The sequence below is a fragment of the Trachypithecus francoisi genome, unplaced genomic scaffold, assembly GCF_009764315.1.
Source record: "Trachypithecus francoisi isolate TF-2019V2 unplaced genomic scaffold, Tfra_2.0 Lachesis_group20, whole genome shotgun sequence".
In the NCBI taxonomy this organism is placed as follows: Eukaryota; Metazoa; Chordata; class Mammalia; order Primates; family Cercopithecidae; genus Trachypithecus; species Trachypithecus francoisi.
The window spans coordinates 41,350,995-41,375,617 of NW_022681466.1; the positions used below are offsets into that span (position 1 = coordinate 41,350,995).

General features: G+C 37.4%; 1 protein-coding gene across 12 annotated transcripts in view; it reads left to right on the forward strand.

Annotated features, from left to right (window-relative positions):
• CEP112 (centrosomal protein 112) overlaps window positions 1–24,623 on the forward strand; it is a 564,728-nt gene that overhangs the window by 427,189 nt on the left and 112,916 nt on the right. For 11 of the 12 annotated variants that reach the window (XR_004430727.1, XM_033183912.1, XM_033183914.1 and 8 more), the window contains one exon: window positions 20,252–20,314. The exons of the other annotated variant lie outside the window; for it this stretch is intronic. Coding sequence is in view for 10 of the 11 variants with exons in the window: in XM_033183912.1 (XP_033039803.1) it covers window positions 20,252–20,314 (63 nt within the window). In the remaining variant the exon portion in view is untranslated. The remainder of the gene's footprint in view (window positions 1–20,251; window positions 20,315–24,623) is intronic. 12 annotated transcript variants of the gene reach the window in all.

Sequence of the window (24,623 nt, forward strand, 5' to 3'; positions counted from 1 at the left end):
CACCATGCCTGGCTAATTTTTGCATTTTTTTAGTAGAGACAGGGTTTTGCCATTTTAGCCAGGCTGGTCTTGAACTCCTGACCTCAGATGATCCCCCCGCCTTGTCCTCCCAAAGCGCTGGGATTACAGTCGTGAGCTACTGTGCCCAGCCTCCTTTGCTTTTTCTATACTTCTGCCATCCTTTCCCATGAGGCAGTGAAGGCAGAATAACAAGCTGGGCAGGGCTAAGTAGAAGAAAATATCAGGTTTAAGACTTCAGAAATATCCAGGTAATGTGCAAAAACATTGCACCGAAAAATCACAAGCTACATGCAGTGATAGATTACAGGAGATGGTCACCATATGTACTTCTTTCTATTTCTTGGTTTTTCTACAATGAGCATTTATTTACTTAAGAAAACCCATCTTTATTGAAGTATAATTTACATTTGGAGACATATTTGTTTTGTGTCGGGTTCAATGATTTTTAACAGATTTACGGAATTCTACACCATCACCACAATCTGAATTTACTTTTATAATCAAAAGAAAATGAGTATTATAAAAAAAAAGTCCTCTTATTACAGCAGTAAAACGGTTGTTGGCAAGTTGAATAGAAGGGACAGGGTCAAATTTCAGGTCATTAAGAAAGACTAGGTAGTCACCAAGGAGCTCAGTAAATATTTCTTGAACTAATAAGGAAATGAAAATGAAGGCAGAGGGTAGAGATTACCTTCAAGAAATGTGCCTGTGAAGGAAGGAAAGAAGCTTGCAGCCTCACATCTACCTACCATGCTTCCTCAAGCGTCTGTACCTTTGCACGTCACTTCTGTCATCTGAAACTTTCTTCTCTCTTTCAGTCACTTGATTCGTATTCATTCCTAGCTGCATAGCCATAGACAAGTTTTTTATCTGCTGTGTCTCTCGGTTTCAGTGAGGATAATAGTGCCTACCGCAGAGTTTTTGAGAGGTTTAGATTTAGCCAATATGTGTCAATACAGTAAGAGAAAAGAAAACATTACTTATTTTGTTGTTGCTATCATTATCGTTGTCATCATCATCATCATTATCATCATTACCCTTTAATATTCACCTCCTTATGGAAGCCTTCCCTCTTGTAGGGCATCTCATATTTTTTCCTTAATAACAGCCTGTGCAGATCTCTTTCATGACACTTATTATGCAGTATTTTATTTATTCACTCATCCATCTATTCCCTCCCCAACTGCATTAAATCTTTTACTTCTGTAAACATACAGTGCCTAAGCCAGAGAAGGTCCTCAAAGTAAATGTTTCCGAAACTAACAGTGCAGAGAGGTGTATCAGGGTTTCAGAAAGGGGTGTGTGTGTGTGTTTGTGCATGTGTGTGTTTGTAATAGAGGGGTCTCTGAGTTTTCTAATTCTTGAGTCACTTTCAGTAATTTCTATCATTTAAGAGATTTATCCATTTTGTTTAAATTATCAAACATTTGTAAATATGATGTTCATATTTTCTTATTACCCTATTAATGTCTACAGAATCTGATAGTAATGTCCCTGTCTCTATTTCTGATATTGGTAATTTGTATCTTCTTTTTCAGACCTATCCATCTGGAAATTTATCAATTTTATTGTTCTTAAAGAACCAGCTTTTGGTTTCATTAATTTTTCTGTATTGTTTTCCTCTTTTCTAATTCATTGATTTCAACTCTTATATTTATTTTCTTTCTTTTGCTTACTTGGTCTTTAATTTGCTATTCTTTTTCAGGTTGCTTCAATTGAAAGCTTATACTACTTACTTTTGAACTCTCTTCTTTGCTAATAAAAGAATTCAGAAGCTAAAAATTTCCTCTAAGTACTGATTTAGCTGCATTCTACAAATATATGCTTCCATTTTCATTCATTTCAAAATATTTTCTAATTTCCTTTGCAATTTGTTTTTTTTCAGGGACAGGGTCTTGCTGTGTTGCCCAGGCTGGAGAGCAGTGCCACTATCACAGCTCACTGTAACCTCAAACTCCTGGGCTCAAGCAGCCTCCCATTTCCCAACTCCCAAGTAGCTAGGAATACAGACATGTACCACCACACCTGACTAATTTTTAAATTCTTTTTTTCTTAGACATGGGGTCTCACTATGTTGCCCAGGCTCGTCTTGAACTTCTGGCCTCAAGCAATTCTCCTGCCTTGGCCTCCCAATGCACTGGGAATATAGACATGAGCTACCATGCCTAGCCATGATTTTTTCTTTGACTCAAATATTAGTATATGTCTATCTTTTACTTTACAAAAATTAAAATAAATTTCTGTTATGGATTTCTAATTTAATTTCTTTATGATCAGAGCATTTACTCTGTATGAGATCAGTCTTTTTTAATTTACTGAAATTTATTTTATGACCCTGAATATGGTCTATCTTGATTAATGGTCAAGTAGGTTGACAGCAGTTTTCGAATTATCTATATCCTCACTAATATGGTCTACTTGTCCTACCAATTCCTGTGAAAGGAGTTTTGAATTATCTTCAGTTGTCATTTGTGAATTTGCCTTTTTGTCCTTTCATTTCTGTCAGGTTTTGTTTCATGTATTTTGAAGCCCTTATAATTAGGTACATACATATTTAGGATTGTTATATCATTTTCATGAATTAAGTTTTTATCATTCTGAAATGCCGCTCTGTATCTCTACAGAGATACACAGCAGCTTCTTTGTTCTGTAATCCACTTTGTTTGATATTCATATGTTGACTCCACTTTTCTTATGATTACTATTTGCATGGTACATCTTTTGTCATCCTGTTAATCTTAACCTTTTTAAAAAGATTTTTAAGTGTTTATCTTGAAAGCACCATGTAGTTAAACTTTTTTTTTTTTTTTGAGACAGAGTCTCGCTCTGTCACCCAAGCTGGAGTGCAGTGGCGCAAACTTGGCTCACTGCAAGCTCCGCCTCCCAAGTTCACGCCATTCTCCTGTCTCAGCCTTCCTAGTAGCTGGGACTACAGGTGCCCACCACCACGCCCAGCTAATTTTTGTATTTTTAGTAGAGACGGGGTTTCACCGTGTTAGCTAGGATGGTCTCGATCTCTTGACCTTGTAATCCGCCTGCCTCAGCCTCCCAAAGTGCTGGAATTACAGGCATAAGCTACCACGCCCAGCCCGTAGTTAACGTTTTTTTAAAAACAGTCTGATAAGCTTTGCCAATTAGTTGGATTTTTTAGGCTACTTATATTTAACATAGTTATTGATATTGTTAGGTTTTAATCTACCATTTTGCTATTTCTTTTCTATTTGTTTCTTCTTTCTTCTCTTTTCCTACCTTATATTGAATTAACTATTTCTTAACATTTTATTTTATTTCTACTATTAGCTTATTAGCTGTACCTCTTCACTGTTGATTTTTATAGTTGTTGATCTAGATTTTATTTTATACATCTTAATTACAGTCTGTCTTCACCTACTGTTGTACCGGGTCATATAAAATGTAAGTTTCTTAAAAGTATACTTCCATTTCCCCATTCATATTCTGTATTTCTACAAGTCTTACAACCTCACAATATACTCCTGTTATTATTGCTTTAAGTATTCAATTGTCTTTTAAAGAAATTTCAATGTGAGAATAAAACATAATTTATATTTACATGCATTTTTTATGTCCAGTACTATTTATTCCCTTGGTTTCATCCAGGTTTCCATTTAGTGTCATGTCCATCTGCCTGAGCAACTTATTGCAACCTTTTTCGTAGTGCGCATCTACTGGTGACAAGTTCTCTCCAATTTTTCTTTGAATATGTGTGTTTTTCACTTTCAGTTTGGAAGGATAGTTTCACTGGATATGCACTTCTAGATTAACAGTTTTTTTCAATTTCAGCCCTTTAAAGATTCATTGTGTTGTTCTCTGACTTGCCTAGTTGCAGATGAGAAATCTTCATTGATTCCTCTCTTTTTAATGTATCTGTTTTCTCTGGCTGCTTATAAGATTTTATATTTATTTCTGTTCTTTGCAATTTTATTATGTTATGCCTTGATTTGGTTTTCTCTGTATTTATCTCGGTTTTTTGTTTTTTTGTTTGATGATCTTTTAGACTTGTGGTCTTAGAGGTTTGTTTTTTTTTTTTCATTTTGGAAAATTTTCAGCCATTCCATCTGCAAATATTTTTCCAAACCTCTTTCTCCTTCTGGAATACAACTACACATATGTTAGATGAAGTGATACTATCTCAGAGATATCTGCGATTATTCAATAAATTTATTCCTTGTCTCTCTGGGAACCATTTGGATATTTAAAATGATATTTCTAGGTTAATTTCCAGTTTCTGCTCTGGCATGTAAGGTGCTTGGAAGTTGCCACTCATCCTAACAACAAGTAAAAAGCAGAAAAAAAAGACTGAAAAATCAACAACATTTTTTATATTTATCAGAGAAGTAAACTCACAGGGCAAACTGCTGCCCCCAAATTTGGAGAGACAGTTGATTTTTATGTGTGGTGTAAGAGAAGGGTCCAATTTTATTCTGTTACATGTAGAAATCCAGCTTTCCCAACACTATTGAAGAGACTATCTTTTCCTCATTGTGTTTTCTTGTTGCCCTTGCTGAAAATTAGTTGGCCATATATGTTTGGATTTATTTCTGGGTTCTCTATACTGTTCTACTAGTCTAGGCATCTGTTTCTGTATCAGTACAATACAATTTTGGTTGCCATAGCTTTGTAATACAATTTTAAATCAAGATTTGTGATGCCTACAACTTCATTTTTCTCAAAATTGCATTGGCTATTTGGGGTCTTTTGTGGGTCCTTATGAATTTTAGGATTTTTTTTTCTATTTCTGTGAAGATTGTTATTGAAATTTTCATAGGGTTTGCATTGAATCTATATGTCCCTTTGAGAGTAGTATGGACATTTAAAAAATATTAATTCTCCCAATCCATGAGCATGGAATATCTTCTCATGTATTTGTGTCCTCTTCAATTTATTTTATTAATTTTGTTTTTTGTTTTGTTTTGTTTTGTTTTGAGGCAGAGTCTTGCTCTGTCGCCCAGGCTGGAGTGCAGTGGTGCCATCTCGGCTCACTGCAAGCTCCACCTCCCAGGTCCACGCCATTCTCCTGTTTCAGCCTCCTGAGTAGCTGGGACTACAGGCGCCCGCCACCACTCCCAGTTAATTTTTTTTTTTTTTTTCTTGGTGTGTTTTTAGTAGAGATAGGGTTTCACTGTTTTAGCCAGGATGGTCTCAATCTCCTGACCTCATGATCTGCCCACCTCAGCCTCCCAAAGTGTTGGGATTACAGGGGTGAGCCGCCATGCCCGGCCTTATTAATGTTTTATAGTTTTCAGTGTACAGGTCTTTCCTTGGTTAAATTTATTCCTAAGTATTTTATTTTATGTATTTAATTGTTTGTTTGTTTGTTTGTTTTGAGACAGAGTCTGGAGTGCAGTGGCCGGATCTCAGCTCACTGCAAGCTCCGCCTCCTAGGTTTACGGCATTCTCCTGCCTCAGCCTCCCGAGTAGCTGGGACTACAGGCGCCCGCCACCTCACCCAGCTAGTTTTTTGTATTTTTTAGTAGAGACGGGGTTTCACCATGTTAGCCAGGATGGTCTCTATCTCCTGACCTCGTGATCCGCCCGTCTCGGCCTCCCAAAGTGCTGGGATTACAGGCTTGATTTTTTTTTTTGTATGTGATTGTAAATGAGATTGTTTTCTCAATTTCTTTTTTGGCTACATTGTTATGTATAGAAATGTCATATATTTTTATATGTTGATTTTATATCCTGCAACTTTACTGAGTTAACTTATTCCATCTGATAGTTTTTTTGTGTGAAATCTTTGGGATTTTTTACATATAGGATCATGTCATTGTAAATAGAGATAATTTTACTTCTTTTTTATCCAGCTTGAATACCTGTTATTTCTTTTTATTGTCTAATTCTTCTTCATAGCACCTCCAGTACTCTGCTAAGTAGAAGTGGTAAGAGTGGGCATTCTTACCTTATACCAGATCTTAGAGAAAAAGCTTTCAGTTTCTCCCCATTGATGATGAGGTTAGCTGTGTGTTTTACTCAAATAGCCTTTATTATGTTGAAGAGCTTTCCTTCTATATCTAAACTGTTAAAAGTTTTTATCAAATCAGACATTGAGCTTTATTGAATGCTTTTTTGTTAATTGATATGATCATGTGGTTTGTTAATGTGATATATCACATTGATTGATTTGTGTATATTAAACCAGCCTTGCATGTCAGGGGTAAAACCCACTTAATCATGATGTATTAATGTGTTGTTGAATTTGGTTTGCTAATATTTTATTGAAGACTTTTGCATCAATGTTCTTCAGAACTGTTGGCCTGTAGTTTTCCTATGTTGCTCTGTCTGGCTTAGGTATCAAAGTAATGCTGACTCATAATATGTGTTAGGAAGTAGTGTTGACCCTTGAACAACACAGGTTTGAACTGCATGGGTCTACTTATCTGCAGCTTTTCTTCTGCCTCTGCCACTCTTGACACTTCTTCTCAGCCTACTCAACATGAAGATGTCAAGGATGAAGACCTGTAGGATGATCTACTTCCCACTTAATGAATATTAAATATATTTTCTCTTCTTTATTATTTTTCTAACATTTTCTTTTCCCTAGCTTACTTTACTGTAAGCATAAAATATAGAATAAATGTAATATATAAAATATGTGTTAATTGATTGTTTATGTTATAAGTAAGGCTTCCAGTCAACAGTTGGCTGTTAGTAGTTAAGTTTTGGGGTAATCAAATGTTGCATGCAGGTTTTTTACAGCATTTTGGGGGTGATCAGCACCACTAACCCCTGTGTTGTTCAAGGGTCAACTGTATTATCCAGCTCTTTCTTTTGGAGGCATTTAAGAAGTATTAATTATTTTTTGAAAGTTTGATAGAATTCAGCCATGAAGCCATCTGGTCTTGGGCTTTTCTTTCTTGGGAGATTTTAAATTATTACTTCAATCTCTTCCTTTGTTATTGGCCTGTTCAAGCTATTTCTTTTTTATTCAACCTTCTTCAGTTATATTTTCCTAGGAATTAATCTGTTTATCCCAGATGATCAACTATGTTGATATATAATTGTTAATAATAGTCCTTTATGATCTGTTTCATTTCTGAGAACATCTGTTGTAATGTCTCCACTTTCATATCTGAGTTTATATATTTGAATTTTCTCTTTCTTTCTTTTTTTAGCTAGTCTAAGGGTTTATCAATTTTGTTCATTTTTTCAAAAACCAACTCTTAGTTTTATTGTTTTTTTGTGTGTGTGTGGTTTTTCTATTCTCTGTTTGTTTTATTTCTTTTCTGGTATTTATGAATTTCCATCCTTCTGATAACTTTGGGTTAAATTTGTTCATTTTCTAATTCTGTGAAGCATAAGGATCTTCTTTTTTAATGTAGACATTTATTGCTATAAACTTTCCTTTTATGGGAAGTTTATGCTTTTGGGCATACCTTAGGTTTTGGTATGTTGTGTTTTCATTATCATTTGTCTCAAGATATTTCTCAATTTTTCTTTTGATTTCTTCTTTGACCCATTGGTTATTCAGAGCCAGTTATTTAATTTCCACATATTTATGAATTTTCCAAAATTAATTCTGTTATTGATTTCTAATGTTATACCATTGTGGCCAGAAATAATACTTGATATGATTTTGATCTTCTGAAATTTAAGACTTGTTTTATGGCCCACCATATGATCTATACTGGAGAATGTTCTATGTGCACTAAAGGAGAATCTGTATTTTGCTGCTGTTAGATAGAAAGTTATATATAGCCCATTTTGTCTAAAGCACAATTCAATTTCAGTATTTCTCTTTTAATTTTCTGTCTCATTGATCTGTCTGTTGTTGCTAGGGGGTATTGAAGTCCCCACTATTATTGTATTGCTATCTATTTCTCCCTTTGTGTCCATTAATATTTGCTTTATATATTTAGGTACTCTAATGTCTAATGTCTAATATGTTCTAATGTCTAATATTTATTTACACTTGTCATATCCTCTTGATGAATGTCCTCTTTATCATTAGTGACCTTCTTTGTCTCTTATGAAAGTTTTTGACTTGATGTCTATTTTAAATCTAAATATAACCACTCCTGTTCTCCTTTTTTTAACCATTTGCATGGAGTATCTTCTTCCTCCCTTCACTTTCAGCCTATGTATATCCTTAAAGCTAATGTGGGTCTCTCATAGGAAGCATATAATTGGATCTTGATTTTTTATTCATTAAACCACTCTGTGTCTTTGGATTGGAATTTATAATTACTGACATTTAAGGACTTACTATGGCTGTGCTGTTTATTGTCTTCTGGTTGTTTTGTATATCCTTTGTTCCTTTTTTCCTTATTTGCCATCATGATTTGGTGGTTTTCTATAGTGCTAGATTTTATTCTTTTTTCTTAATTTTTTGTGTATCTGCTATAGTGTTTTGCTTTGTGGTTGCCACAAAGTTTACATAAAACATCTTATAGTTATGTAATAATTGACTATTTTACACTGATAACAACTTAATTTTTGCCACATACAAAAACTCTAAACATTTATCCTTCATCCTGCTTGATCTAGTCTGCTGTTGAAGCTCTCTGTTGTTATTTTTAAATTTCATTTATTGACTTCTTTAGGTCCAAGATTTCTGTTGGTTCTTTGTTATGATACCTATCTCTGTTTAATTTCTCATTCAGATCATAAACTGATTGATATCATCAAATTGTCTCTCTATGTTCTCTTGTATTTTTTTTGAGTTTCCTTTTCTTATTTTGAATTCCTTTTCAGACAATTCATAAATTTTCTTTTCTTTGGGGTCAGTTACTAAAGAATTATTGTGTTCTTTGGTGGTGTCATATTTCCTTCCTTTTTCATGTTTCTTGTGTTTCTGAATTGATGTCTTCACATCTGATGAAACGATCACCACTTCCAAACTTTACAGAGTTACTTTCATAGGAAAAGACTTTCATCTGCAGATAGGCCTTAATGTGCTGATTGAAAAGGGTGTGCTGGCCCTGCTTCTGAATAGATGCAGTGGTCAAGCCTCCCTGCAGCTTCTTCAGCTGTGATCAGTATCACAGATGACTGAGGGTACCTCAGTGCCCTAGGCTATAAGAGTTTAGGGCAGCAATGGCAGCAACAGACTATGACAGTTGACAGTAGCAGGGACTCTTGGAGTCCTTCTGTTTAAATGTTCCCCACAATAGAGACTCTTAGCTGAGGGAAACTCTCTTGGTATCTGGTCTAACATGGCTTGCAAGCAGCCATAGCAGTTTCGGGCTTTTGTGAGTCTTGCCTCCAGGAGCTTGACCAGATTCTCACCATGAATATTGTGGAAAAAACCATTTGTGCTTCTGGCAGGGGGAGGAGAAAAGTGACCACTGTGAAATACACCAGAGCACTTTGTTGCCCTTCACAAAGCCTACCAAGAAAAACTGTTTTACAAGCACCTAAATTATTGGGGATTTTTCAGAGCCTAACCAATCTTGGGGAAAGGAGATAACCACCTACAGCCGACTCTAGCCTTCTATGTGGGGGATGGAAAATGCACAAGTCCAGCTGTATCAGGTAATCACTTTGGATGTCAGTGGCCTAAACATACCAATTAAAAGGCAGAGATTGTGAGAGTGGATCAAAAAATAAGACCCAACCATATATTGCCTCCAAGAAACCTGCTTTAAATATAAGACCTATATAGGTTTAAAGTAAATGGATCAAAAAAAAAAAAAAATACCATGCTAACACTAAACAAAAGAAAGAGTTAGTGGTTATATTAATTTCAGATAGAGCAGACTTTAGGACAAAGAAAGTTATCAGGGATGTGGTAGCCATTACATGATGATAAACGGTTAAATTCTCCAGGAAGACATGTCAATCCTTAACAGGTGTGTATGTACCTAACAGAACATCAAAATACATGAGGCACAAAAAACAAAAACAAACAAACAAAAACTATTTGAGGCAAAAACTGATAGAACTGCAAGGAGAAATAGATGAATCTACTATTATAGTTGTAGACTTTAATACCCACTATCATAAAAGGACAGATCCAGAAGGCAGAAAAATCAGTAAGGACATAGAATCAACTGGAAACAATGGATATCTTGGACTACTTCATCCAACAGCAGCAGCATACAATTCTTCGCAACCTCACATGGACCATTCCCCAAGATAGACTACATTCTGGGCCATAAAACATATCTTAACAAATTTAAAAGAATAGAAATCATACAATATCTGATATCAGACCACAATGAAACTAAACTAGAAATCAACAGAAAGATAGCTGGAAATCCCCAAATACTTTGGGATTATATAACACACTTTAAAAATCACATGAGTCGAAGAAGAAATCTAATATAAATTTAAAAATATTTTGGGCTAAATGAAACCACAACTTACCAAAATTTATGTGATATGGAGAAAGCAGTGATTAAAGAGAAATTTATAGCATAGAATGCATTTATTAGACAAGAATATCTAAAATCAATAGCCTAAGCTTTCATTTGGGAAGCAAGAAAAATAAGAGCAAATTAAATCCAAAGTAGCAGAAGAAAGGAAATAATAAAAATACAGCAGAACCGAGGGCAGTGTCATGTAACTGTAACCCCAGCTACTTGGGATGCTGGGGAATCCCTTGAGCCTAGGAGTTTGAGTCCAGCCTGAGCAACATAGTGAGACCCTGTCTTTTAAAAAAAAATTAAAAAATTAAAAAGAATTAGAGCAGAAATCAATGAACTTGCAAACAGGAAATCAGTAGAGAAAATCAATGAAACCAAAAGCTGGTTCTTTGAAAAGATCAATAGATTTGATAGGCTTTCGCCATGCAAACTAAGAAAAAAAGAAAGAGAATATAAATTACTAATAAAAGTAATGAAAAATGGGATATCACTGAAGAGCCTATGAGCATTGTAAGGATACTAAATAAATACCATGATCAATTCAATGCTTATAGATTTGATAACCTAGACACAATCTGCCGAAAACACAATCTGCCAAAAGTCATACAGGAAGAAAAAGATAATCTGAATGGATATATCTATTAAGGCAATTGAATCAATAATTAATGACCCTCCTTTTTCAAAACAGAATACATCAGGCCTACATGGATTCAATGCTGAATTCTGCCAAACTTTTAAGGAAGAAATTATACCAATCCTCTACAATCTATTTCAAAAGATAAAAGCAGAGGAAATAATTCGTAACTCATCCTGTGAGGTCAGCGTTACCCTGATACCAAAACCAGACAGAAACGTTATAAGACAAGAAAACTATAGACCATTATATTCCATTAACATAAATGAAAAAATCTTTAAGAAAATTTTAGCAAATTGAATCTAACAATATACAAAAAGAATTATACACCACAGCCAAGTGGGATGTATCCCAGGTATGCAGGGCTGTCTCAACAATTTGAAAATCAGTGAATGTAATCGATCATGTCTATGTGATCACATGATCATATTAATAGATGTAGAAAAATCATTTGATAAAATTCAGCAGCCATTCATGAAAAAAAAAATCTCAGCAAACTAGGAATAGAGGAGAACTCCCTCAACTTGATAAAGAACATCTACAAAAAACCTACAGCTAATATTGTACTTCATGGTGAGAAACTAGAAGCTTTCTCTCTAAGATCAGAAACACCGCATTGATTGTGATTCCCCTCTCACCACTCCTTTTCAGCATCAAAGAAATGTTAGTTAATGCAATACACAAGAAAAGGAAATAAGAGGTATACAGATTGGAAAGGAAGAAATAGAACTGTCTTTGTTTGCAGACAGCATGATTGTCTGTGTAGAGAATCCAAAAGAATTGACAAACTCTTGGAACTGATTAGTGATTATAGCAAGCTTACAGGATGCAAGGTTAGTGTATAAAAATCAACTGCTTTCATTTATACCAGCAATGAATAAGTGGAATTTTAAACTAAAAACACAATACTATTTACATTAGTACCCTCAAAATTAAATACTTAGATATACGTCTATAATAACTGTTCCTGACTTACAAAGGTTCAACTTAAATTATTTTTTTGACTTTACGATGGGTTTATTGAGGTATTAAATGCATCTTCTACTTAAGAAATTTTGTACTTACAACAAATTTATCGGGGTGAAATGCCTTTGCAAGTCAAGAACCATCTGTATGTATGAGATTTATATGATGACAACTGTAGAATTCTGATGAAAGAATCAGAGAAGAATTAAATCAAAGAACAACTAAATGAGCGTTTACCTCATTTATTTCCCTTCTCTTTGGGTCACAATCCACTGCTTCCTGTTGCCTAATATCCTAAATCAGTTTCTCCTTTGTTTTGTCCAGTTTTCTTGTTGTTTACTGTGGCAGATAAAATGTGATCCCAGTTACTTCATCACAGCCAGGGCAGCAGTCATGAATTTTATTGTTTTACAAATTTGCACATTTATTTTGAAGTAAAATACGGATATTTTCAAGTATGAATGTTCTGTAAATATTTTAAACTAAATATAAATATTTGTTATAAATTTTCTAAATATTTTTGCTGGTAGGATGGTGCAGAATTTTACCAGGCTGGCCATGACTGGATTCATAGTGTTGCATGAAAGGGGACTCCATCCAGACCCCAAGAGAGGGTTCTTGGATCTTGCGCAAGAAAGAATTCAGGGTTGAGTCCGCAAAGTAAAAGCAAATGTATTAAGAAAATAGAAGAATAGTCCGGGCGCGGTGGCTCAAGCCTGTAATCCCAGCACTTTGGGAGGCCGAGACGGGCGGATCACGAGGTCAGGAGATCGAGACCATCCTGGCTAACACGGTGAAACCCCGTCTCTACTAAAAAAATACAAAAAAACTGGCCGGGCGAGGTGGCGGGCGCCTGTAGTCCCAGCTACTCGGGAGGCTGAGGCAGGAGAATGGCGTAAACCCAGGAGGTGGAGCTTGCAGTGAGCTGAGATCCGGCCACTGCACTCCAGCCTGGGCAACAGAGCGAGACTCCGTCTCAAAAAAAAAAAAAAAAAAGAAAATAGAAGAGTAAAAGAATGGTTACTCCACAGACAGAGCAGCCCCGAGGGCTGCTGGTTGCCCATTTTTATGGTTATTTCTTGATTATATGCTAAACAAGGAGTGGATAATTCATGCCTCCCCTTTTTAGACCATATAGGGTCACTTCCTGGTGTTGCCATAGCATTTATAAACTGTCATGGTGCTGGTGGGAGTGTAGCAGTGAGGATGACCAGAGGTCACTCTCGTCGCCATCTTTATTTTCGTGGGTTTTGGCCAGCTTCTATACTGCAACTTGCTTTGTCAGCAAGGTCTTTATGACCTGTATCTTGTGCCTACTTCCTATCTCATTCTGTGACTTAGACTGCCGTAACCTCCTGGGAATGTAGCTCAGTAGGTCTCCACCTCATTTTACCCAGCCCCTATTCAAGATGGAGTTGCTTTGGTTCATACACCTCTGACAATAGTGTTCCAAGAAGTTTCAAATAGATGCCTACAAAGCTTTTGAATAGAAAGTACTGCATAATTTTCTGAGCTTTATGCCATGTTTCAAGAATCTGGGAAACATTCTTGCTTTCTTCATCCTAAAACAACTATTTTTTTCAGACACTTATGCTATTATATTTAAAAGATATTTGAAGATTTTAAAGATGTAGCTATTATATTTTAAAAATATCATTGTAAGATCTGGGTTTGCCTTAAATATAAATATTTTAGACAAATCTCCTAATTTTCTTCTCTCCAAATCACCTTCCTGGAAATCATGAATGCCTGAACCTTCACCATTAATGGTAGGAAATGGTTTATAAAGGAATGAAGGACTTTTTAAAATTGAGGCATAATGCAAAGAAAAGAGTAGCACATTAAGATTAATTACCAACCATGGACACTTTTGTAAATTTTCCCCCTTTCTAATTGAGTTTTAAACCCAAGATTTTGTTAGGAATTACATAGGGAAAGTGAACCAATATATTGGGCTCTTTAATAAGGAGAATGATCTGAGGAAGTAGCCCTAGAAAAACAGATGAGAACTGAGTACTGTCTGGAGGAGGATGGGCACAACCAATCAGAAATGGCAATAGTGAGAAAGAACCAAAGATGAAAACAACAACCACCAGTACTACTACTACTATTTCTACTACTACTTTGCTCACTTCAAAATTGTAGTTCCATCCTCTTCTGTTATATATTTGTTCAGGTTATGCCGCTGGTAGTTGTTTGAAAATTGTGTTTCTATATACAAATGATAGCTATAAAAATAAGACTTGGTTCAAAATAACTAAGCCTTCCTTTAAGCAGGGAAAGGAAATGTACACTCAGTACCATCTTGATACTAAAACTATTCAAAAAACGCTTTAGGGACAGTTTGCCTGATAAGTTAGCCACGAATTTTCAACCATGATAAACCAGAGCTGTTTAGATTTATATAAGAGGGGTTCAGGAATTCAGACAGCTATGATTTAGGCTCAAGTAAGTATTAATAGTAAAAACCTCAAAGGTTGATCAATTAATTTTATTCCTTTGGTTACTCTTATTCCCCAAAGTATTGATTCTACTCTGTTTAGCTGTTAGCAAGTTCCAGAAATGTTTCTGTATTACAAACTGGCCTCATTTTAAATTCAGCTTCGGCAGTTTCGAGTGGGTCCTGATGCTTCCTGGAGTCCTGGGACTCATACTGGATTTCTCTCTTTTCCCTTTCCTCCTTTTTTAGATGACTATTTTATACCTTCCTTCCCTTCTGAAATTTCCCAAAGATGTTTTCTACCATCCTCACGCTCAGCTGATGAATCTTTCTTCCTGCTTTGTATAGATAATGAGAGCAATTGGAAGCTCCCATCGCTGTTCCTGGGGAATCATTTGCCTGGACTTCCAGCAAAGGCCATCTCCTCCCCTCGTGCTCGAGGTCCCACCCCGTAGTAGTTGGCTTGGGCTGCCGTAACAGAAAACCACAGACTAGGTGGCTTAAAACATGCAAATTCATTCTCTCACAGCTCTAGAAGCTAGAAGCCTGAGATCAAGGTGGTGTCAGGATTGCTTTCTGGTGAGGCCTCTCGCTGCATTCTTGCTGTTTCTTTACAAGGCATTTCCTGTGTGTGTGTACAGAGAGACCAGCAGAGAGAGATAGGTGTCTCTTCCTCTTCTTATAATGACACCCATCCTCTTGGAGTAGGGCCCCACCCTTATGACCTCATTTTACCTTAATTGCCTCGCCAAAGGCCCTATCTCCAAATACAGTCAAATTGGGGTTTAGGGTTGCAACATAACATAGGAATTTGGGGAGGACACAATTCACTCCATGACATATCCCTCCCCTTAACTCAAGGACATGTCTCTAGGAAAGCTCTGGCCTCATCTGGTTTTCCCCCCTCTCTACTGCTAGATCTTTCCTATCGACCTACAAACATGCTGTTAATTTCCTCAGCTTACCAAAAAACAAAACAAATCATCTCTCTCTTCACCCATTTCTTGGATAGCTTCCATCTCATTTCTCACCTTCCTTTATAATAAAATTCTGAACAAATTCCAGTGCCTCTCCTCTCTGAACTTCCTTTAATCCAACTGTCATGTTTCCCACTACAACAAAATTTCTTTTATCCTTATCACCAGTGATCTCCATGTTGCCAAACTGATGTGATCAATTCTCAGGCCTCACTTTCTATGGCCTCCCCATAGCATTTGACACAGCTGAGTAGTCCTTGAAACACTTTTCTTCACTTGGCTCAGGATGACATATTATCCTGATTTCTTTCTTTTCTTTTCTTTTCTTTTTTTTTTTTTGAGATGGAGTCTTGTCAGGCAGGCTGGAGTACAATGGCACGATCTCAGCTCACTGTCGCCTCCACTTCCCAGGTTCAAGTGATCCTCCTCCCTCAGCCTCCCAAGTCGCTTGAATTGCAGGCACCCGCCACCAGCTAATTTTTTTGTATTTTTAGTAGAGACGGGGTTTCACCATATTGGTCAGGCTGGTCTTGAACTCCTGACCTCAGGTGATCCACCTGCCTTGGCCTCCCAAAGTGCTGGGATTACAGGCGTGAGCCACCAGCCTATCCTGATTTCTTGACTCTCTGGCTATTACTTCTGTTTCCTCCTCATGTCCCAGCCTCCTAACATTTGCAGGTAGACCTCTGCTTTGTTGAGTGTATACTTGGGATCTCATCCAGTATATACACTGGAAATCTTGGGATCTTATCCAGTAGCATGATTTCACACACCCTGTATAAACTGATGACTTCTGAATTCAAAGTTTTAACATAGACCTTAAACCATAAACTCGAGACTTGAATACCCAAATACTTCAATACTGCACATTTAATAGGCATCTCCAAGTTTGATAAGTACAAACTGATCTCTTGATCTTCTCTGCAAAAACCTATTTCACCTATAGTTTTTCCCATGTTAGGTAATGACAACTTCATTCATCTAGTTGCTTAGGACAAAAATCTTGAAGTCATCCTTGACTCATCTCTTTCCATTATACAGTATATCCAGTTGGTTCTACTTTCTAATATTTCTCCAAATCTGACCCCTTCTCACCACCTCCTCTATTGCCATCCTAGATTATTTGCAGTGCCTTCCTAACTGTCTTATTTGCTTCATTCTTGATCCAAACAAAAGCTGGAGTGGCCTTATTAATACCTTATTATTCACCATTTTGGCCAGGCTGGTCTGGAACTCCTGGCCTAAAGTGATCTGCCTGCCGCAGCCTCCCAAAGTGCTGGATTACAGGGGTGAGCCACTGCTCGCAGCCTCCGTACTGTGTCTTGAACATGCTGTGCATGCCTCTGCCTCAAGGCCTTTGTGCTGATTCTTCCTTCTGCCTGGAATGCTCTTTCCCTAGAGATTACCCTCATCCCCTACAGGTTTTTGTTCATACGTCAACCTCTCAGGGAGGCGATCTGTTACTTCAGTATTTTTAAAATTATAAAGTACCCCCTAACTTTTATCACTTCCTCTCTCTTTCCTGATTGATATTTCTCCATAGCACATGCACCATAGAACTTTTCAAAGTTACTTTGTTTACTATCTAGATGTTTCATAAAAATAGAGAGGGATTCTTGGCTGTTTTGTTCATTACTATTGTCCAGCTGCCTAGAGTGGATGAATGAATTGGATATTTAGTTATAAAGGAGCTTCATTGGGTTTGTGAGATTTGGGAACTGGCCATAAGCTCTTGAAGAGTAGCTGCCACCAAGACACAGGCTTTCCTGCATTAATTATTATCCGTGACTCCAGCATTTTTAGGGAAAAGTAACCTCATCTTTACAACACTAGGATTAATTTTTAGATTTTCTAGTGGGTGAATATTTTTAAAGCACTTAAAACAGTGCCTGGGACATGGTATGAGCTCTATAAGTGTTTATTTTAAATGCAACAAATACTTTATTAAGCATTTTGTGACCAAAAAAATAGTGACAGAATGTGAGCCAAGACAAATAAACCTCAAGAGGTTCAGAGTAGCCCTAATTCTGATGGAGAGCGGCTTTAATCATCATAGAGCTGGAGTCAAGTCTGATGACTTACTAGAAAAAGCAGCAGTAGTCACATGCCCTCTCTATTCTGGAAGAAGCAAAACTACCCTGTGTACTCAATGGGATTATAGATACAAAGAGATTTATGGAATGAACTCTAAAGAATTGGTTTTAAACTTAAGTCCATAAAAAAAATGGTTATGAAAAGAAAACTTCAGAGGTATGGACTGAGGCGATGGAAGAGGAAAAGGGCTTGTATGACATCCACTCATTCATTAGGGGAACAACTGTGCCCCAAACACTATGTTAGGGGCTAGGAGCTGCCTTCTAGGATCTCATAATCTAGTAGGAGAGAGACAGATTAGCCAACAGTGACCAATTCAGCCTTAGTACTGCCATAGAGGTGAGCCTAGAGTGGGCCGTGAGCATTGGATTGCTTCCTCATCCTACTTGTGATATGAAAATAAATAAATCAGTTGCTTCCAACTAAAGGTAGTTGGAACAGAGCTCACCTGTTTTTATCTCTACTCCCTGTGGAAGTCCCATCAAAATGAAAGTAATGAAATTGAAAAAGGCGTGAACCAGTGGTTTTTAACCTCGGCTGAACTTTTGAAATAGCAGCAGAAATTTTAAAAAATCTTAGTGCCCAGCCTGTAGCCCAGACAAATTGAATCAGAACCTCTGCGGATGAGACTCAGGTATCAAGATTTTTATGCTATAATTTTTTTCAAAGAAAATAAGAGACAACCTTACACATAATAGCATTGAGAACTTGAAAAAGGCTGGGCCTGAAATTAACTTAGCAGAACTAAGAATCCTAAAAACTGAACAATTCCTGGGGGAAGGGAGGCTTGAAGGATACCAATTAGAAGCAGCAAGATCTTTCCCGTGGTAGAACTTTGGGAAGGTTCAGGAATTGGAGAGACTGGGTATGGGGTGAAGTGAAGACCTGGAAGATTGGTTAAAAGTCTGTATTTGGAGCAGAAGGCCCAGATTTTATCCCAAGACTGCCCCATCCCTACCCCTGGTTTGCTCTGTGGAGGTATGGAATGAGAAAAGGCCTCAGCTATAGTTAAGGGGAAATGTGAGGCTGGCCTTGCACTAGAGTCACTCTCCTGAACACCTCGATGCCCTTCTGAAAATACTGGCCATCAGATTTGTGCTGCCTGGCAGGAAACTGGAGGATGCAGCTCTGGGCAAACTGATCCAAGAGGGAAATCCAGTCAGATGCTGGCGTGGGAGAGTGCAGGCCCCTTTGTAGCATACCCTGTGGTGATTCCCACCCATCCACAAGCCCGTCCACATGCAAGATTCTTCTATACAGCTTTGGAGGCCTCACTTTGAATAAGAAAGGACATCAAAGATCACCAGATATTTGAGGAAAGTATCTAAAGTGAAAGACAAAGACCAAAACAGACAGGTGAAAGTAAATAAACAAAGGGAACTCAGGAAAAAAAAAAAAAAAAAAAGCACATTCTACTGAGCAGGAAAAAATTAAAACATATGTGTCGATAGTTAGTTATAGACATATAGACAGATAGCTGATGGATGGATGGATGGATGGGTAGATGGATGGATGGATGAAAGGAAGGAAAGATAGATAGATAGATAGATAGATAGATAGATAGATAGATATCAGGACTATATTGCAAGGCATGATGCGGTGCTCTCACTGGTGGAGCACCTGTGCTCAGCAGCCAAAGTGTGAGTTTCTGTCCTGGCTTCATCACTTCCTAGCTGTGTGATGCTGGGCAAGTTACTTACCCTCTCTGTGCCTTAGTTTTCTCATCTGTAAAAAGAGGGATGATGATGATGCTGTTCAAATAACAAAAAGGAACTGTTGGAAATTATGAATATGATGGCAGAATATAAAGTTTTAGGTAAAAGTTGAGGAAATTCTAAGAATAATCAAAAAGACAAAGAAATGGAACATAGAAACAAGAAAAAGAGACACTAAACCTAAGAGGTACAAAATCAGAGTTGCAGGGAGAGACATACACAGGGAGAGAGACAGACGGACAGACAGAGAGACAAGAGGAAATCATGAGAGTAATGACCAACCTTTCCCAGTAGTGAAGGACACGAGTTCAGACTGAAAGAGCCTCTTTAGTGCCCGCATGATTGATGGGAAAAAGACCCAGTCTAGGGCACGACACTATGACATTTTTAAACACTGACGATGAAATAAAGATCCCAAAAGTTTCCAGAGAGCAGAAAACAGATCACATAAAAAGAATGGGAACTTGAGTGGCAGAGGGGATAACCAAGTTCTAAGCAATGTGGACTGATTCTAGAAAGGCCACCCTATTTCCAGGACATAAAACTTGTTTGATTTAGATACATTTGTCACTGTAAAAAGTAGCTCTTATGCATTTGGCAGAGTCGGGGCTCAACTCTTTGCTCAGTGATTCTCAAAATCCCATCTCTCCTTTGTCCAGAAGCATCTATTTCTTTGATTTTTTAATTAACATGAAAAAGTATTAAATTTACCTTCCCTTCCTCTTCCTCCACTTCCCTCTCTCTTTCCCTTGCCCCTCTTCGTTCTTCTCCCTTTCCCTTACTTTCCCTTCTGAGCCTTTATACTTTTGCTGCGTCTATTTCTGTCTCTCTTTCTCCGTTTCTCTCTCTATCCACAGAAGTCTTATGTTTGTCTAATAATTGGCAGAAGAGATCTTTTTTTTTTTTCGCTTTTTAAGTGATGAATAGTTGGCGTCACATCAAAGACAGGCCCTGTGGTTTTCTGGCTGCCCCAGAAGGGCGGTGCAGCTGGCAGGCATCCCAGCTGCCTGGCGATAGGCATGTGGAAGAGATACCAGGCTCACAGGTCACGGTGTATGTGTTCATGTACGTGTGTTTTTCAGGCCAACAGCAGGCTGAAGCAGATCGAGAAGGAATACACTCAGAAACTTGCCAAATCTTCACAGGTAAGCAACATTAAAAGACAGAAAACCAGGTAAAACCAAAACAAAAATGAAACCTCCACATAAAACTTTGGTACAAGTTAAACTTCATTCTTTTCAGTTTTTTTGTGAAATGGTATCATATTTTTATGTGTATACAAATAAACAGAATATGGTTTTAATATTTCAGTCATTAAAAATCAAGAAAAATTAGGCATATTTAACCACTTGAAACGACACACACATGCGCGCACACACACACACACACACACACATACTCAGATGTTGTAAAACCAGCCTGTACACTTGAACAAGCCCAGGCTGAAACATACTTCACAAGGACAGGAGATATACACCGACATTTATGATGTAAGCAGTTTGGTACTATCTGTGCTTTTTTTGTAATATTCCATTTTGCTCTACCTAAAGGCTTCTTCAAACAAAATTCAAAATGATAAATAATTCTAGGTTAAGTCTGCAGCTCAACTGTTGACTCCTTTTGGGAAAAAGAGAATTCTATGTCCCTACATCCATAACTTGCTATTTGTACTTACTATTGTAGTTTTAGTATAAGAAAGGCCAATAATTGAATGCCTGTCTCTACTTGAAATACGATGCTCAGAGTACTTTTTCAGCATAAGTTGTTACAGTGATATCCAATAGTATCATTTAAGGAACTCCAAGTATTCCTTACTTGTGTAAGTGATTCTAGAACAAATAAATACTACTTATCTTTACTTTGCAGGTAGGTAGGTAAGTTAAGCCATTTGGTTTTGTGAACATGTCTAATGATTGGTAAAACAAGCTTGTCTTCATATTTTTATATATATACAGTGGTATTTGGTAGTAAACTAGAATTTACCATACTACCACAAAATGCCACATAATAGTAGTAACAACAACAAAACAATAATAATACCTAATGTTCATGGGGCACTAACCATGTTGACTCATTCAGTCTTTCACAATAACTCTGGAATTAGGAACTATTATTGGTGCCATTTTTCCATTTGCGAAAACTAAGATTCCGAGAGATAAGATCACATAAGTTGGCAAGTAACTAAGCCAGGACCCAGTCTGGATCTGACTTCAGAGTGTGGAAGTTCTTAACCTTAACATTACCAGCCTGGCCCAATCCCTTCCTCCCCCCACCCCCCCCGAGATGGAGTTTCGCTCTGTTGCCCAGGCTGGAGTGCAGTGGCGCGATCTTGGCTCACTGCAAGCTCCACCTCCCAAGCTCATGCCGTTCTCCTGCCTCAGCCTCCCAAGTAGCTGGGACTACAGGCTCCCGGCACCACGCCTGGCTAATTTTTTGTATTTTTAGTAGAGACGGGGTTTCACCATGTTGGCCAGGATGGTCTCGATCTCCTGATCTCATAATCCGCCTGCCTTAGCCTCCAAAAGTGCTGGGATTACAGGCATGAGCCACCACGCCCAGCCCATCCCTTCCATTTTTAATATGACAGAACTTTGGTGATAGTTATAAAATTTCATTTTTTTGTTTGTCTGTTTTTGAGACAGAAGTTTCACTCTTGTCGCCCAGGCTGTAGTGTTATCACATGGTCTTGACCCACTGCAACCTCCACCTCCAAGTTGGCTTCAAGCAATTCTCCTGCCTCAGCCTCCTGAGTAGGTGGGATTACAGGCACACACCCCCACGCCCAGTTAATTTTTTGTATTTTTAGTAGAGACAGGGTTTCACCATGTTGGCCAGGATGGTCTCGATCTCCTGATCTCATAATCCGCCTGCCTTAGCCTCCAAAAGTGCTGGGATTACAGGCATGAGCCACCACACCTGGCCTAATATTTCAGTTCTATTAATTCACATCCTATTAGAAAAGCAAAAAGTCTTTGTCCAAATGAAGAGTCATATGTGTTTGTGTAAGAAATGATAATTATGTCTTGATTGCCATTATTCCAACCTTTCCTTGAGGAAAGAACATGGAGAAATATCCTTTTAATCCACTGAAAAAGATTCTTGCAATCAAAAGAAATGTATTTAGGCCAAAAGTTAAAGTTTAAATTAAAACATTAAAAATCCCCAGTTGGCATATCCTAACATCCTGCTTGTTTCGCTTTATGTTAAATGAGGGAAGCAGACCGAGAGTGAGATATAAGATAGCTAATAAAAATGCCTAAATAATGAGAGTGTAAACAGGAGTATTTATCTAAAGGAATGTATGAAGAAGCCTGATTAGTTGATATTAAAACAAATTAAATGTAAGTTAATGCAGAAGAAAGCCTGAGCTCTGGAGTCCAGCACCCCTGGATTTGAATACCAGCCCTACCACTTCCATGACCTGGAGCGAGTTACCTGCCCTCTTTGGAATTCCGTTTCCTCATTTGTCAAATAGAGGAGCAGTACCAACCTCATAGGATGGTTTTAACTATTAAGTAAAACAATGCCAAAAATGTGTTCAGTATGGTGCCTAGTACACACTAAAGCACTTAATGAATGTCAATTATTATAGTATCAGCACTAAAATTGCCATAGAGAAAGAGGAAAGGAGGGAGGGAAGAATGAAAAAAAGTTTGGAAGGTGGAACAGATTATTGCTTCAGACACCATGTTTTTGGGTGTTCACAAATTGATAAAATCTCCCTGAAAAGCTTGGAGAGGCATAGGGTTGCTAACTGTTTTCCCAAGGAAAGACTTGAAGGTGGAGAAGGAAAAACCAACTAGTGACAACTATCATACACTATTACCATCATTTCATTAATCAAGGGACAGCGCAACACCAAAAAAACTTAGAAAGGGTGTAATATAATAAAAGATAGTCCATCATTTTCATAAAAGTTAGGATGATAACCTTACATTGATAATATTTTGTTTGCCAACTTCTAAATATTTATATCTGTGCACTGGCATTTGAGAAGCATTAGTCTGCAGTGCCAGTCCATTCAGAGAAGCATGTCCGATTATTTAAAAATGAGCATTATAAAACAAGACTATGGATTGGATCTCTCCACATTTAAGTGATAGTTTGTTGGAATCTCTAACTCATATCTCATTAAGCTGATGAGAACACTAAAACCAAAGCTGCTTAACTCTGTTGGGTTTTTAAAAATCCCTCTCTGAAAAAAAGAAAATGAATGCATTAGTAATGAATGTGTTGGTACCTCAGAGAGCATAAGATTAAATTTGGAAAATATTTTAAAGATTTTCCTCCTCTAGAGGAAGCTGCTTACTTTTCACGATTTTATCAAGACTTTAGGACCTAATAGAACATGTACAGTGAACCCTTGGCACACCTGAGCACTGTGCCCATTCTGAGATCTGCAGCACTCACCCTCGCCACCACTGCAGTGTTTGCATCATCTCTGGGCATGCCCCCAAATATCATTTCCATCAGAATCACATATTTTTTAATCTTAATAAAAGAATGCAGACGATGCAAACACTGCAGTCGTGATGAATGCTGGAGTTTACTCCTCTTAAAACATTGAAATAATAAGTGATTATATATTTACCTTGCCTCTTCAATATTAATATAGTTTTCCCCCACTCAGCCTAGTCATCTAGTGCCCATTTTTCAAGGAAAGATACTGCCATTTTGCCAGAATGTCCACAGTTAGAAACATGGGCAGGACTGAAGTTTGAATGCCAGTTGAGCTTGCCTGCTGCCAAGAGACCAGTGTCTCCTACCGCTGCCCCACACTGCCCAACACCTGAGGCGTATTAGTACCTGGGAATATTCCACATGACCGCTGTGCCTATCTCTGTGCCATCCTCCTGGGGGCCAACCCAGAATGCACGGGGCATCCACTTATTTTATGAGAAGCTTCGGTGTTTACCTAACCTTCCTCAGCATGGCTTCTTAAGTGGCATGTCTTCTCTATTGTATCATATTTTAAAGAAGAGTTTTATAAAACTCTCAAACTGTACTACAATCTGAAAAACAACAGAATGAGTTGAAGATGAAATCCTAACCCCTATTTAGGATCCTGTTTGTTGGTTTTTTTTTTTTAAGACCACTAACATTTTTGCAAAGCATTAATTGCTTAACAATTATTGTTAACTATTATTAACTATTATGACTTTCATGAGTTTGGGTGCTTACACCATCAGCTCAAAATAGCTCTCCTTTTGTTTTGGAAAATACTAATTTTTAATATCCATATGAAAATTATCTAATCCACTTCTTTTGTTGAAACTAATACAGTATAAACATTTAGTTGAGTGGTAGCATTTTGTTTATAGTTTTTAATTATGATTCAATCAAAACTAGAGGATTTTGATTATGATTGTATATATTAGCTTTCATTTTTCTTAGAACCTTTTTTTAACATTATTATTCTACAAGAAGGGCGGGTTAACTGAATACAATTTGCCA